Source organism: Manis pentadactyla, chromosome 4, assembly GCF_030020395.1.
Source record: "Manis pentadactyla isolate mManPen7 chromosome 4, mManPen7.hap1, whole genome shotgun sequence".
NCBI classification, from domain to species: domain Eukaryota; kingdom Metazoa; phylum Chordata; class Mammalia; order Pholidota; family Manidae; genus Manis; species Manis pentadactyla.
In genome coordinates this window covers 66,709,525-66,726,256 of record NC_080022.1, presented here as the reverse complement: position 1 = coordinate 66,726,256, position 16,732 = coordinate 66,709,525, and the positions used below count along the sequence as shown (strand labels likewise).

General features: G+C 32.2%; 1 protein-coding gene across 1 annotated transcript in view; it reads left to right on the top strand.

Moving 5' to 3' along the window:
• ADGRL4 (adhesion G protein-coupled receptor L4) overlaps window positions 1-16,732 on the top strand; it is a 116,900-nt gene that overhangs the window by 69,586 nt on the left and 30,582 nt on the right. Inside the window, exons 4-13 of the mRNA XM_036890245.2 lie at window positions 2,510-2,659; window positions 3,160-3,230; window positions 4,037-4,216; window positions 4,327-4,510; window positions 5,613-5,729; window positions 9,162-9,364; window positions 11,250-11,423; window positions 12,672-12,875; window positions 14,929-15,149; window positions 15,271-15,337. Coding sequence (XP_036746140.2) covers window positions 2,510-2,659; window positions 3,160-3,230; window positions 4,037-4,216; window positions 4,327-4,510; window positions 5,613-5,729; window positions 9,162-9,364; window positions 11,250-11,423; window positions 12,672-12,875; window positions 14,929-15,149; window positions 15,271-15,337 — 1,571 coding nt within the window. The remainder of the gene's footprint in view (window positions 1-2,509; window positions 2,660-3,159; window positions 3,231-4,036; window positions 4,217-4,326; window positions 4,511-5,612; window positions 5,730-9,161; window positions 9,365-11,249; window positions 11,424-12,671; window positions 12,876-14,928; window positions 15,150-15,270; window positions 15,338-16,732) is intronic.

Here is a 16,732-nt window from a genome sequence, read left to right as displayed (position 1 = left end):
TTTCATTAGATCCAAAGCCAAGTAAGCCCTGCAAAAGACTGCATGAGAAGGTGGTGCTGATCTTACTACAGAATGGCAGCACATTCATTTTGGCTAAGCCGTTTGCATTCCATTTGGGCATCGATACTCTTTCAATATTTTATGATTTCTGTCTATTACTTGGTAGCAAAGGGTCAGAGAATGATAGGCTGAGAATATTGGAAGCTCTTTGACTGCCCTGGCATGCAGCCAGTTGTGGTATTCACACACTCCATAGTAGGTTAAACTCAATAAACTCTACTACTAAGGCCCAGAACAAGAAGTATATCAAATTCAGCAAACCTCCCTTCCTCATTTTAGTAAAAGGTTATGGAAACTAATATATAAACAAGAAAAGTATAAACAATTTGGAAAACATTACTTTGATGGGATGATAAAGGTCTGAAAGCATTACTTTCGGGGGATCTTTTTCTTTTTATACGTTTGGAGTCAAAATATAAAAATGCACAAAATCCTAATCTTGAATGCTAGTCTCCAGGGATACTACCTCCTTACTATTTTTACAGATTACCATTTTGTCCTTCGGTGAATTCATAAGTTGAATACCCTACTTACTCCAAGGCTGGGATACCAACAAGCAGAGTGAGTGGTGGTGGGAGGGTATGAATTAGAGCAGAGACCCCAACACAAGACCCACAACATGTGGAGGACATGAGGGAAAAGCTGAAACACAATCAGTTTTGAGGTGTGTATGCCTGTGTCCAAGATCGCATATACCTGTGTCCAAGGGCAATTGGAAGGATGGAAATTGAGTTTGCAGAGCCTATTTTGCATGCAGTATTTCTATGATGTTCAGAGTTTGGGTTTGGGATCAAGTGCCTAAGAAAAGTCGCACCTTTAAACAATTTTCAAATTGAGAGAATCAACACTGTATTTCCTGTCAGCCATAGAAGGCATCCAGAAATACGAAATGTGGGTTTTAGACGACATAGCTTTCTTACTCCATGAAATAAGTTGTCCTATTTTTGATACTTCATGTGTCTGTTCACGCTGTCCTCAGGGTGTTATCCCCATTTGGGTACAGCACCTGCTACTTCAGCACTGCTCCAGAAAGACTAGTCTTCTGTTCTCTCATATTTTTTTTCTCACTTCCTTGATTTCATAAAAAATAATAACCCTAGTGTGTACTCCCACCTGGCTTCTTTTCACCAGTCCATCCTGAAATGCTTTTCCTGATGGTTCTCCATATCTTAAGAATCAACCTGCTATTGCTCGTCTTCTGTTTTATTTTCTGACTTTTTTGTTGTTGTTGTGGCAGCATTTCTGTTTCTTTAAGAGTTGGGTACTTGGATTTCTGGGCAGTAAGATCATGTATACATAGACTTGGCAGAAGAATACGGGGTTTCCTACCTTCATTCAGGCCTGTTGTGTTCTTATGTCCACTCCCATCACCTTTCTAGCTAAGAGAAATGTCTTCAGGAACTGGCAAGGAGCCTACTGTCAGTTCTAGTTTCTAGTACTGTGAATTTTAATGTTTTTCTGTGCCTTTATTGCAGAAATTAGGATCAGCTACATTTAAGATAACTAGCTAGATGACATTTTAGATTGGACTTTGTTTACTCCCCCCTTTTTATGGCAAACAGTTTTGTGCCACTCTGTTAATTTTAAAAAAATCAAATTGTATACTTAAGATTACAGGTTTATTCATTAATCTAACATAGAGTAGCTCTAAGATGTCAGAGCTGGGCTGGGAACACAAAAATCTTAGCATTAGTTCAAGGCAATAATCTGGGCTCTTCAGTTCCTCAGAAGCACTCCCTATTGGAAGTCTGCCTCCTGGAAGAGTATTTGTACTGTATTTATAACTTAAGACATATTTCACAATACTATGTAAAGTATTAAATTAGGAATTTAATTATGTGAGCTTAAAACCTAGCATTTTTATATATACAACTACTGAAAATCTAAGACTAAATTCTGTACAATTTGTTATGTTATCTATGATGGCTGTATATTAAAAATCATAGTAAAATATCTGAATAAAAGTATAAAGTTATGGTAAAATTTTAAGGGAGTTAAATCACATTCTGCTAATTGTTAGGTTAACGTGCATGTAAAAATGAAGCTTCCAAAATACCTTAAACCACTCTTTTTTATCCTCCAGATTATTCTAAACGGATTTGTTACAATCAATGTAGTTTAATACTAGGAAAAAAAGAATTTTAGATTGATTTTAAAAATTGGATTTTTGTTAAGTTAGGATTAAATGTTACATCATCAGTGATGGAAATTATTAACTTTGCTCTTCAGAATATAATTCAAAAGTTTAACATTTGCAGTACCGATGGGCCAAATCAGGATTAAATATATATATATATATACAGCTAAATTTGCTCTGTCATTTTCCAAATGATGGGATTTTCCTTCCCTTCTTGTAAATTGTGATGTGAAATATATATAACACTATTATCAACAAGGTAGCAACTATGTGAGTACTAAATAAAAAATTTAATTGTTAATATACTTCCAGATATAGATGAGTGCAGTGAATCAGCTGCCTGTGGTGATCATGCAGTGTGCGAAAACGTGGATGGTGGGTATAACTGCTCCTGCCAGGAAGGTTATCAGACATCCACAGGAAAATCACAGTTCACACCTAATGATGGTTCTTACTGCCAAGGTAAACTATATTATTAAAGTTTATGTATTAACAAAGAACTATATGAAATATGTACTACAAGTTCCAGAGAGCTACACCTTCTAAAAAATGTTTCAGTATTCCTTTATTGTCTATAAAATGAAATAAGAAACATTTTTTCAGTATTCCTTTATTGTCTATAAAATGAAATAAGAAAAAGTATTGTTTTATTTATTGGGAGATGTAGACCACATGTTTTATGTAGTTAACATACCCTGTTTCTTAGTGTAACTACAGTGTTCCATTTTCCATAAAATATTGTGTATTTATTGAATAAGATAAATTTTGTTATGAATAAAATTTTAAAAATAATGAATGATGAAAAATAAATGAATTTTAATAAATAAAATAAAGAACGAAAATAAAACTCAATTATTAAGAATGTTTTTAATGTTTAAATAAATGAGCAAAATCATTGGAATTCATATCATTTTAGGAAAAAATATTTTTTAAAACTCTATATACTGTTTTCTTTTCTACAGAAAGCATGAATGCTGACTGCCATTTAGATAATGTCTGTATTGCTTCAAACATTGATAAAACTTTAACAGAAGTAAGTAGACTAGTTGAATTAAAACTTCATTTTATTTTGACATTTTGGTTTCAGTTAAAATCCTTCCAATGTCACATTTTAAAAAGAGTAGCAAGCAGTTTCTCTTCATGTAGAGTTGAAATTATGTATGTATAAAGATCTAAGTAATTTGTTGGTAGTCACAGGTTTAATTTGAAAATCCCAAAAGTATTGAAGAAGACTTCTAAATACTTAACTTATGTTACTCTTTCACTATTCATGGTACTGTAAAATTCTTTTCAACACATAAAGAAAGTTGATGAATAAAATAGTAAAAACACACTTTAACCCCAGGCCCATTCCCGCATCCTTAGTTGAATACAACTACATTTTATATTTCCAAGTAAATATTTCAAGAAGTAAAGGAGGACATTCATAAAATGATTGTCATGTAATTAAAAGTGTGAATCTAAATATGATTATTTAATAATAAGTTAAAGCAAATTTCCATTTTATCACATTACTAATAATTTCCTTGGTTGATTAAAATCTAATAAAATTAAGTTATAATTTATTATAACTTTTAAAAGCTAATTTAAAAATCATCAATTCAAACATGTTTATTTTCTGAAGTAATGTTCCATCCTTTTTAAGTTATTTGCTAACCCCTTGTAAATAATTTCAGGTTTCAGTGCTCCATGTTATGGTTTAGGTATAGTCTGGTAATTTAGTAATGTATAGGACAAGAAAACCAAACTCCAAATATATTTAACATACAAACTTTATTCTTGAAAAGATCTATAACTGCTCTAAATTGGTTTCCTTTTTTTGGACTCATTTTTGTTCAGATTAGACACATAGATGAACCCATGGCTTTGCTACAAAAAGTCTACAGAAACTCTGTGAAAGATCTTTCACCAATGGATATAATTACATATACAGAAATATTAGCTGAATCATCCCTATTACTGGGTTACATGAATAGCACTAACTCAGCTAAGGACACACTTTCTAATTCAACTCTTACTGTAAGTATGTTGAACTTTGATTTAATAAAATTGAACTCTAAATTTTTCCTTACATTTTTATTAATTTAAGATTCCAACATTTTTAAAAGGCGTACTTTTTTTTCCAATAGGAATTTGTAAAAACTGTGAATAATTTTGTTCAAAAGAGTACATTTATAGTTTGGGACAAGTTATCTATGAATCGTAGAAGAACTCAGCTTACAAAACTGATGCATGCTGCTGAACAAGCTACCTTAAGGATATCTCAGAACTTCCAAAAGACCACTCAGTTTGATACGAATTCAAGTGATGTAGGTAAGCAATCAAGGTCAATTTCAAAGCAATAGTGTGTTCCAAACAAGCCATTCTCAAAGGCAAAGGAAAGTATTTAAAGTACCTTTAATTAAATTGGCAGTTGTTTTATCAATGTATAAATAAATGGCAATGCACTATATAAGGGCAATATGAATGAAGTATGAGCCAGAAGGATGAATACATAAGCATTGCCTCTTTCCTGCCATGTACACCTTTTCCAGTTCTTGAGCTGTTTAGCATTTAAATGCCCAGAGTATGTTACTCCTGGTTATTTTGAGTTAGTCATAACATGACTTGTTAGGATCTACCTTGACCAATGATCATTATAGACAGATTTTCTCACTGTAGTATATTAAAATTCTCTTTAGGAATCTTTGGCCTTTTGATAAGCTAAAGCAATCAACATAATAAATTAAAATGTTTCCTACTTCATGCAATCTCACACTTAAAACATTTAGAATCTTGGATCAAATTGAGGTTGCCTGTAAAGTTGTTCTGAGGAGACAAGGTACATTTTCTCATAATCATTGCATATATCTATATTATATTTTCTGGGTAACATCCTGCTATGCAACAGTAGACATACAGAAATCATTATCTCATCATATTTCACCATTTACTCAAAATTAAGGTAACAAGCATTGTGACTAATATATAGGAACCATACATTTCTGTGATGTTCCTGCATGAAAAAGATGAAAATATACAAGGTAATGAAATTATCACTCAAGACTTTCATTCAACTACTCTGCATATTTTAAATTATATTTTACTAATAGATGCCATCCTCCAAGACAGTGTAGTTGCTCTTCTTTGCTTAGTAATTACCATTTACAGATCTCTTGCATACATACATATTTTTTCTTTTATCTAATTCAGTAAAGATCAGATTTAGCTATGAGTGCTATAGTGAATTCAAAAAATTAAACTTGAATCAGATTTTTAGATATAAATTATAATGTCCAAACCTGTTCAGAACATGTTCATTCTACTTGTCATAAATAAGTTGAAATACAATAATGACTAATGAAATTGTCTCTAACTTAATACATTGATTATACTAATTTCAAGGAATTTATGATTTTCCTTGGTTTTGTTTCAGCTCTCAAAGCTTTCTTTTTTGAGTCATATAACATGAAACATATTCATCCCCATATGAATGTGGACGGAGATTATATAAAGATATTTCCAAAGAGAAAAGCTGCGTATGATTCATATGGTAGGACTTTGACAGTGTTATATACAGTATTTCAATGATTTGCAATAAATTCTTATAATGTATTTGTGTAATATGTACATATAATGTGTGGTTTCCTATGGAAAATATTTGGTGTATATATAGAACTTCTGAATTTGTACTTGAGATTTTCATTATGAATTTGAGCTAACAATAGATCCTTCTCATCACCTCCAACTTCTGTAACTATCTAATATTGTTGCAATTCAAATGAAAATATACAAAGGATCTCTAATTTTACTCCTCATGTTGCATCATAGATGCTATAATTTGCATAAAATTCTTTTAATATTTCTTAAGTAATGCTTCATATTCTTCATCATGAGACTGAATTTGTGATTGTGTGAGGAAGACAAGTAGAAATAATATTCGAAAAGACAAATTTATTGTTTAGGCCTGGGCTTCTTTTCCACTCGTCTTTTCTTAGTCTTTGGACAGTAAGCTCTACAATTAAACTAAAGGCAAGATTTCTTAAGAAATGAAATCAGAATGTCAGTACTAACAGGCAACTTAATGATTATCTACCCTAATTTCCTAATTTTATGGATAATGGTTGTGAGGCACAAAGAAGTTAATGGATTTGTCTCTATGCATGTCAACAGATAGTACAAGACCAGTTCTAGAAGAGAGGGAGTTAACAGAAATCAGCCGTAACCAGCTTTTCTTTTTCACCTAACTGCAAGCAGGCAAACAGCTGCCTTTGAATTTAACCTGTTATCTGCTCTCTTAGTGCAGTGCACTTAGAAAAAGACGTATCTGCCTAGAGTAGAATTGTTGCTGTTATCTATATAGGTTAAAATATATATATCCTAGAGAAAATAGGAATTCTAATATACTCTCTCAAATGTATGGTCACAAATACAAAGGAAAACTATATATAATAAAACAATATTGTCTCTTTTACAGACATTTTATAAATAAATGTGTTGTCTTTATTATTTAAAAACATGCTGCATATTTATTCTCAGAACACTTTTTAAAAAAAAATTTATGTCACTAATGTGGGGATTTTTTTCTAACCTATTAATAATAACTTCTCCATTTTTTCATGTCATTTTTCATACAGATAACCATAAAACAAAGCAAAAATAGCTGCCATACTACCTTGAACCTATGGCTTTTACCTTATTACAAACATCATGTTCTAATTAACTGGACACACATATAATATTTAGGAGTAAATCCAAAAAATGTGTTAAACTGTTGAAATTTCAAAGACAATTTAGGTAGTGTTTAGGAGTTGAGAATAAAGACATTGGAAATACTTATTAGTGAAAGATGATGAAATTGTCATGGAATTAATATCTTGAGATCCTGTGTATGGTAACTTTGTTACGTTTAAAGATCATGCATGCAAACTCTGACATTTGAAAGGGGCAGTAATACCAGTTCTCAAGAAGCAGAGGGAGAACATTTGTTTTACCTAAGCTTGGATTAAAAATAAGGCAAGGCAAGTCTAACAAATTTATCAAATGCACTAAGAGATGTCTACATCTGATCATACATTTATTGATAAATGAATTAATAAAACACATGCATTAGTTAACATCTGTATATAATCATTAGTATGAAATTAAGGGATGCCCATAGAGGCACAGGTGGATTTTTATTTTTTTGATAAACTGAATTTTAGTCTCTATCATTTGTGGATTTACTGAAAGAAGGTACAGAACTGATAGAGTTAAAAGCTAGATAAGGCCTAGAATTAGTGAGAAATCATGAAAATTAGAAGAGGTTCTAAATGATGAGAGTGGATAAATACTGAAACAATATTCAGAAAGGAGATAAAAAGGGATTTTGAAGCATTTTATGTAGCATGAGTCATCTTTTACCCAAAGTCAAAAATTGATGTTAAATAATTACTTTCCTTCAGAAAGGACAGGAGTGATTAAAGATTTTAAAAATACATCTTCTTTTGTGGGGGCTTCAGTTGATTTTGGATCATCTCCTACTACAACCTCTGAGAAGTCACTGTTGCATGGACTGTGTCATAAGCAGGACTAGGTCAAGTTGACCTAAAATTTTCCAGTTCCTGCTTCAAACCCAGGTCTGTCCATGACAAAGACTGTGTTAGTCATCTTCTCTTAGAGTCATCATAATTTCACTAGTCCAATGATATTATGCTAACGTAATTTCTTTCTTTAAAAACTAAGTTTTCTAAACTGGCAGTTCAAGAAAATTGTCTAATGTCTGGATTTCAATAAGTCTCTTAGCAATATCTCTTCTCTTTTGATTTTTTTTTAGATTAAGATAGAAACATGAATCATGACAATCTTTGGCAATTTCTAGCTCACATAACCATAACCATATCCAAAGAATATTATTCATTTGTGTGATATTTTCATTGGAGGATTCCAGCTTTGTTCACACTCCTTCATTTTTTATATTATCAAAGTTTGCATTTATGATTTTAATTAATGTATGCTTTTCAAATTATTTGCTGGTGTCACAACTTTGAGGTAACAATTAATATGATTGTTCTTCCTAAGTTGTCCCAGAAATCTAAAGCCAACATATGTTTCCAATTAATAAGATAACAAAAATCATATTAATATAGCATCTTAAATTTTACAGAAGACTCTTGTGCATTATTTAATTTGGTTTCCACCTTATCCTTGTAAGTAGCTAGGGTAAGTATTACTACCATCATTTTGTGAGAAAGCTGCATTAAAAGCAGTTAACTGCTTTAGCCATGTACACACTAGTAGGCAATGACTGAAACTAAAACTTCTCATTACAAGACCAAATTCTGAATGTGAAATCCTAAATTTAGTGTTTGTGATTTTGTACAACAAATGGAGAAGGAATAATAGTCTGTACTGACCAGTTTACATTTCTAGCATTGGGTGATGTGCTGATACTCTCTCTCCATTTGGGGAGTGTCGTGAGGTGAAAATAAATGGCTGCCTTGCAAGGCAGTGTTGCCCGCCTACACCCCGAGTAACTAAATGTCATCAGTGTTAAATAGGAAACATTTCAGTGAGCATGAGGTGGAACTCAGTGGCATCTCACAACGTGTTCAATTCTAAACCTTAATACAGTTAAGTCTATGATAATTTTCTCCCAGTATCTTTCTGATATGTTTGCACAAAAAAGTAATCAATCAAAATTTTATCTTTCAAGTCAATACACTTCACACGTTAGTTCTTAGGAGTTGGATGTAAATTTATCTAGAACTATTTTCTTCTAAATATAGCTGTGTAAAGGGAAGTTCCACTCCGCAATCAGTTTCAGAGTCATAGAGGTAAGAGAATATGTTTTGGTTATGGTTTCACCATACAGGTATGGATTCATTATTCATATGACTCCCCCAGAGTAAAAATTTTGTCTGTTCAATTTTTATGTTTATTTTAAGAGCTTAAATATATTTTTGTTTTATAAGAATTTCACTAAATACACTTATTTCATTAATAGGCAATGTTACAGTTGCATTTTTATATTATAAAAGTATTGGTCCCTTGTTTTCATCATCTGACAACTTATTGGAACCTCAAAGTTATGATAATTCTGAAGAGGAGGAAAAAGTCATCTCTTCAATAATTTCAGTTTCAATTAGCTCGAACCCACCCACACTGTATGAACTTGGAAAAATAACATTTACATTAAGTCACATAAAGGTAAGTTGCTTTCCTGGTGACTATTGGTTATGACTATTCAAAGCAGTGGACGTTTTTTGTTGTGTCACTTTAATTACATGTGAATCCTTGGGTTTAAAAATACAGATTTAAAATCAAATTAAAGGAGTAAAGTGGTTCTAAAATATTTTTCTATAAAATATTTTTGTACTTTCAGTGCTCTTTAAACTTTCTAATAAATACCAAAGAATTTCACATATTTCTCTGAAATTAAGCTTTATTTTAAATTCAAGTACATTCCTTGTTTTGGAAGTCTCTGTACTGTTAAAAAATGAGCTACAAAAATGTATCAGAGTCAGAGATAAAGATCACTTGTGTAATGAAGGAGGTGTTTGGTTAATTGCCATTTAAAATAGTATTTTCAGAGATTTGATTAAAATGAAATCAGAGAGAAGTTTACGTTATTTCATAAAGAAATTAGCTGAAACCATTTTACTCTCCTATTACTATTCCAAATCTTTTTTCAAAGCCATAAGTAATTGAGACTCTACAATAAGAAAGCATGATTAGAAATAACCAAGTATCTGATTTTTTTTAATACTCCTATAAATGAATGGAGAAACTCGAAATCATAGATTGCTTGTGCCTTTTCACATTTGATGATTTCTTGTGCTTTCAATTGAATTTCAGTCCTCATACATAAGTCTCTGATGTTCCATTTGGAAAGCCTTGAAGTGGGACAATTGTATTTGTGTACTTATGGAGGGAGGGAACTAAGAGAATATATGCTTATATGCAATAAAAATGTATCCCTGTAAATGAAAAACATCTATGTAGAGAAACACTAAATGTATAGAAAATAGTAGCTCAAACCTAAACATTGGTAGGCATTGTTAAGGGAAAAAAAGTGTGGAATGTTTTAAGAATGGAAACTAAACTTATGTGTTTTCAGATGCCAAATGCAAGTGACCTTTTGACACTAGAAATCATTGTTTCTTTCACATGGTCTGATGTTTTTTCCTACAGTTTTTATTAGTGGAATGTTTTGGCAGCTAAGATCCCAAGGACAGCCCACTTCACCAATGTCAGTTTGACACAACAACAAAACAAACACATTTAAACAAAAATTCTTCACCATAATTAATGGAAAAACTTGATTGCCCTTAATCTTCCTTTCTGTTCAGATCCTTTTCCCATTCAAAGTAATGATCACTATGAAATCTCATCACTTTCCTTTGACCAACACATGCACCCAATCCATGGTCTCCCTCTCTCTGAGAGTAAAATTTGGATTCTATTTTTTTCCTAAGAAAATAGAAGCTATCTCATATATAACACAGTCAGTTTCCTGCTTCCCTGATTATTTATTTTCAATTTCAACAATTAGTATATACTTTTCCATTACCTCAAAGGAATATTAGTAGTAGTTGTCATAGTAATATTGATAATGATAATAATGACAGCTAACAGACTCCTTTCTCTGGTTTATTTTTCTTGTTTAATAATTTCTCATTTCCCCATGGGAATCTAAGGTCACAATGCAAACACTTTTTCTGTTTTGTTCAGTATTGTATTTTTAGTATTTGGGTCAATGACTAATAGCTAGTATATACTCAAACATTTATTGAATAAAGGTCATATGATAAGTATGTGTCATTCACTGTGCTGAATGACACACATGATCTCATTTGATAATAATTCTCACAGCAACTTTGTGACACAGGATTGATAAATAGAGCATTGTTGCAAGGTAAATTTCAATTCTTCCATATTAACAGCAGCACTCATTGACACTGGATTATGCTTCACATGTTAGACATGGTTTTAATTATATTGATATGCGAAGTGATATTTTAAATATGACAAAGGCAATACCATGTATGTAACTTTTTCTCTTTTCCCCATCAGTAAAATGTCTCTTTTTCAGACTACAGATAAGTATAGGAGTCAATGTGCCTTTTGGAACTACTCATCTGCCACCATGAACGGCAGCTGGTCTTCAGAGGGCTGCGAGCTGACGTTCTCAAATGAGACCCACACCTCGTGCCGCTGTAATCACCTGACACATTTTGCAATTTTGATGTCTTCTAGTCATTCCGTTGTAAGACAGTTTTCCCATTTCATGTTTATTTAAATCTGTCATGTTCTTTTTTCTTTGGTCAGTCAAGAGAATAATTAATTTTTATATACTTTCTTTGACTTAAATAGCATATTTAGTTAATTGATAAATTATCCCAACATTATGTTTTTTTTAGTCTTTGGTTTCCTACCTGTCTTCTATGATATATGTCGTCTGGATTTTTAGGTCACATTTAGTCAAGGACTTACCTAAGTCTGTAATACCTGGTGGGTTGTGTGTTAAATATCTACCCATTGACTCGGTTTTTAATGCTGCCTTTAAGGATCATTTATATTCTTTAATGTATCATAGATTTTAATGGCCTTTGCCTTTGTATTGAAAGTTTATTTTACCATTGATCAATTGGTTAAAAATATTTGATACCTGGTCAATATATATTGGTGTATTTATAACTAACACCATGCTTTTATACCATAAAGCCCTACAAGATATTTAATTAGGAAAAAATATCTATTTTTAGTTGAAATCTTCATGATATGTATTGTACATCAGTAATATCTTGCTTTCATATTATATAATTTATTTTATATCTCTGTATCATAATCCTCATTAGATTACGGGTTTATTTCCACATATACTTAGAATCCATCAAGTATATATAAAGTGACCAAGTAAATCTGCTTAACTATAATGTCAGTCATAAAGAGAATTTTTTCCCTGTTAAGTAAACAAAGAAGCCAGTATTCTGCATATAAAAAAATAAATATTCATCTGGTTAGAATAAAACTAACCTTTCCTATGCTAAAGCCTCTCAAGTAGATTATTTTTAGATTCTGTATTCAGCATTTCTGAAAACTTTGCTTAAAGTTTTTTTGTTACAACACTGCATAGATATAAGACTTGTTCTTACTGCTGTTAAATCTGTTTTAATTAACCATTTTATATTATAAAAATTAGTTGCCTTTCTAATATCATGAAACTGATGACAATAACACTGTTAAGCCATATACTAATATTTGTACTATGCCTCAAAAAAGGTCACTAATTACAGGACTTTTAAAGGGCTACATGACTTATATCAGATTTCTCTGAATACTGAGCATTTTCAAAAGTACAAAATTTTCTCATCTAAATGCACATTTGTATTTCTACATTTTATGAACATTTTGATTAATGTTTCACCAAGAAAGGAAGTTCATTATATGTTGTAGTTCCTTTAACAAGTTACTGAGTTATTCTCTTAACAACTTTATTATTATTTTCCCTTAGGGTATTAAAGATTATAATATTCTTACAAGGATCACTCAACTAGGAATAATTATTTCACTGATTTGCCTTGCCATATGCATTTTTACCTTTTGGTTCTTCAGTGAAATTCAAAGCACCAGGACAACAATTCACAAAAATCTCTGCTGTAACCTATTCCTAGCTGAGCTTGTTTTTCTTGTTGGCATCAACACAAACACTAATAAGGTATGTAGATCTCCCTTACTCTTGCTTTTTATTTTCTAAATTTGTACTTTCCTAAATATGTATATCATAGAACATAAATTATAACTAAGGGCTTAATTAGGCAGACACACTGTATAACTTCATTCTTATGTCTTTTCTAAGTGTGATAATGCTAACATATCTAAGGAACCTGCTTATCAAGTCCATTAACCACAATTTCTCTCATTATGATAACTATTGGGACAAATGAAAACTTCGCAACAAACTGAATAAATCACCTATTTTGTTTTGTTTTCATATGGGCATTCAACAAAGACCGAAGAGTGAGAGAGAATTGGAAACAAAATTTATTTTAACACAGGCACTGAAACATACAGTTAGGGTTCATAGGTTGGAATATGATAAATTGGCCCTGCCTACTCATTGCACTTTCCTATCTACCCATTTCCCATCATTATTGATGGGACTTACTGAATAGTTCCCATATTATGTTAGTCTGGGTCTCCCTAGAAGTAGACATTAAAATGGGATTAAACATACAGTTTATTAGGCAAAATGGCTGAGAGAAAATAGGAAGACAGACACTTGGAGAGCCATTAGACTAAGATACAGGTCTGACCCCAAGTGAAGGAAAGAAGGGAGAAAGGACAAGGGGCCAGGAGAGTTTCACAGTGCCGTTCTAAGGGAAGTTGCACTTGGTTATCAGCGAGCCCTTTGAGGAGACCTTGAGCCGAGGTCACATCACAGAGGGAACCCCTGTCTCTTAAGAATAAGAATGTCTTAGTAACCCCGCTGTACTCAGTTTGTGGCTGGCAGCAGCTGGGAAATGAACAATGGCTTTCCTAGAGCATCAGGGGCTCTTTCCTGGATCAGTTGCCCTCCCTACATGCAGTTGGAGATTGTAGAAGTACATTCTCATGGCCACAAAACTTTAAATTGCCTCCATATTTCCATTCTTGTTAGAAATCTTTCAAGCACTGCAGCTAACATCAGCTATCAAGGTGTTAGGTGTTCTGAAGTAGATGCCACAAAATATCCATTCTAAATGGTTTTTCTTTGGTTTGAAGTGGTATAGTAACACCTTTCAGTTTATAACCCACCCATTCTCTTCCAGGGCCTATTTTCTCCTTCATTTTCATCCCACCATCTTCCTCACCTCAAAGCTATTCCTTGCAGTGTTTATTTCCAATTTTACCTATCAAGTTCTTCCCATTTTCAAACCATATTTCAAATCTCAGTTCCTCCCTAAAGTGGTTCCCAAAGTTTAATCACCAGTGATCTGTCTTTTCCAAACCTAACATAGTACTCTCCAATATTTCTTAATATGTAGGCTCATTATTCTTGGATTATACTCTATTTTAGTAAGTGCAATAGGTAAGTGTGTATATGCTGTCTCCTCAGTAAAGTGTTAGTTCCATTAATACAGAAATGTGTAAACTACTTCTATTCTGTTATTTCTTATAAGCCTAACTCTAGTTCTAACTATTAAGTAAATACTAATAAAAGTATTTAAGTATTTAACTGAAATCCATCTTAAACTTACCTGATAATCATATAACTTAAAGTGATTCAATAATGGATATTTTCATAAAATATATCATGTATTTTATAAATTCCATGTCTGACACTTCACCAGGATATTTATTATGGTCTTTAAGCATAGTATTAGCAAAACTAATCATTCTTTGGGCATGAATAAAATAAAGGAGAGTGAAAACATCTCCAAAACACAAGTCAACTTTGAACACAACATATTCACTAAGATATCGTGGTTTAAATGTGACAAATCCACAATTTATCACATAATATAAATATATAAAAACATATAAATCTCTGGGCAAGAACAATAGCTTAGTTCTGTCACAGGAGTGGTGACTGCTTCACATTGATGAAGCACAGTTCTTTTCAGTCAGCTGGAAGTGGTACATATCAAAAGTTAACACTTGACAAGGGTATTTTAATGTGATCAAGCATTATATAAGGTGGCGTAACTTAGGAAGAAAGTCAAGATTTTATGTTATGATAATATTAAAACTAGCATTGCTTATGGATTCTTTCTTTCTCTGATTTCTAGCTCTTTTGTTCCATCATTGCTGGGCTGCTGCATTACTTCTTTTTAGCTGCCTTTGCCTGGATGTGCATCGAAGGCATCCACCTCTATCTCGTTGTTGTAGGAGTCATCTACAACAAGGGATTTTTGCACAAGAACTTTTATATCTTTGGCTATCTCAGCCCAGCTGTGGTAGTTGGATTTTCAGCATCATTAGGATATAGATATTATGGCACCACCAAAGTGTAAGTTAAGATGATCTCATTATTTGGAATGCAATTATGAAATGCTTTGCATGCATTTGGAAATGTTGCTTCATTGAAGTACATATAAACATATTTATAGATTTTATTATTTACTTTTCAGATGTTGGCTTAGCACAGAAAACAACTTTATTTGGAGTTTTATAGGACCAGCATGTCTAATCATTCTTGTACGTATATTAAAAATTATTGTTAGAATTTGTAAAAGGGGATGATTAAAGGGTGCTTGAAATTCTCAGCAATCAGGCATCCCTCTGAGGGAAAAATAATTTTGAGCATTTTACAGTATGTCATTTATTAACATTTTACATATGTTGCATCTCTGTCGAGAAAGAATATATATACATCTTAAATTCAAAACTATTATGATTCATCTGCCCCTCTTGGGGGGAGGATATATTGGTGCATAACATAAAGGAAAAGCATTTTCACTCATCAGTAGTATCTCAGCATACTTCAGTACTGAGAGGGTGCCAGCCAGCTAATAATCTAGTATTTCAGGTGTTTATGTTATTTAGTCTTTTATCAGTGATCAGTGATCTTTGAAGATTAGACTGTCATCTTTATAGTTTTATCATCTTTATGTACCCTGTCATCATGAAAGTGATTTTAAACTAAATTGCAACATCAGAGACAAGAACCCACTATTTCTCATGAGCAGACAAGTCTTATATTGATAGTCCTATTTCAGCAAGAAAGAGGTCCTTTTAATTCTTATTGGAAGTGGTCTTACATCTACAAATTTGGCAGGTGTTATAAGTTCCATTCTAAATAAAGACTTTTATATATCTCAAGAGCATTTCTAAGTGCTGTAAGTTTTCAAGGCCATTCTGAATATAATAGTCAAGGAATCTGGTAGGTCTAACAAGGCTCTAGAATGGAATGAATTGTCAATGAAAGAGTTGTGACAATACTGGATAACTTGTCCCATATGTTTTGACCATAAGCTAGCTGTCTTTTTGAATTTTTTTTCTCTCACTCTTTCCCTATGTTTTCATGGTTGTGAAGAAGCTGCTAAATGGATAAGAAAATTTTCATCAAGGTTTATTTTTAATGGTAGGGGTGAAAAATATGCAGTCAGAGATTATATTTCTTAATCATTGCAGAAAACTATTTATAATTCTTACAATGAATCTAGTAATATAGAAAGAAATCATTGGCTACATTTTTGCTAAAACAATTACAGTTAGTTTATTATAACTCCAAAATTTTCAATCCATAAATACAGACTGAATGGTGTCCCAATCACATATTTTCATTTGTTGCCCTGATAAGAGTATTTTGTGTGAAGACACTTTCTATATGTTCCAGTTTTATGGATTCCCTCTCTGCAGAGTGGACCATCCCTGCTATTCCTTTGTACAAGTGTAAATTCTGTAGATAAGTGATTCTTAGAGTTTAGATAAAAAGTGTGGGCTTGACATTATACTGAAAATGGGAAAAATAGGAGCATATTTCTCTAAAGTAAGAGAGGGGAAGTGTTCCTTGAAATTGTTTTTTGCTTTTGCTTCTGTAAGGGAAAAGATAACTTTGGATTATCTTATAGTAAGTCCACAGACTTTAAA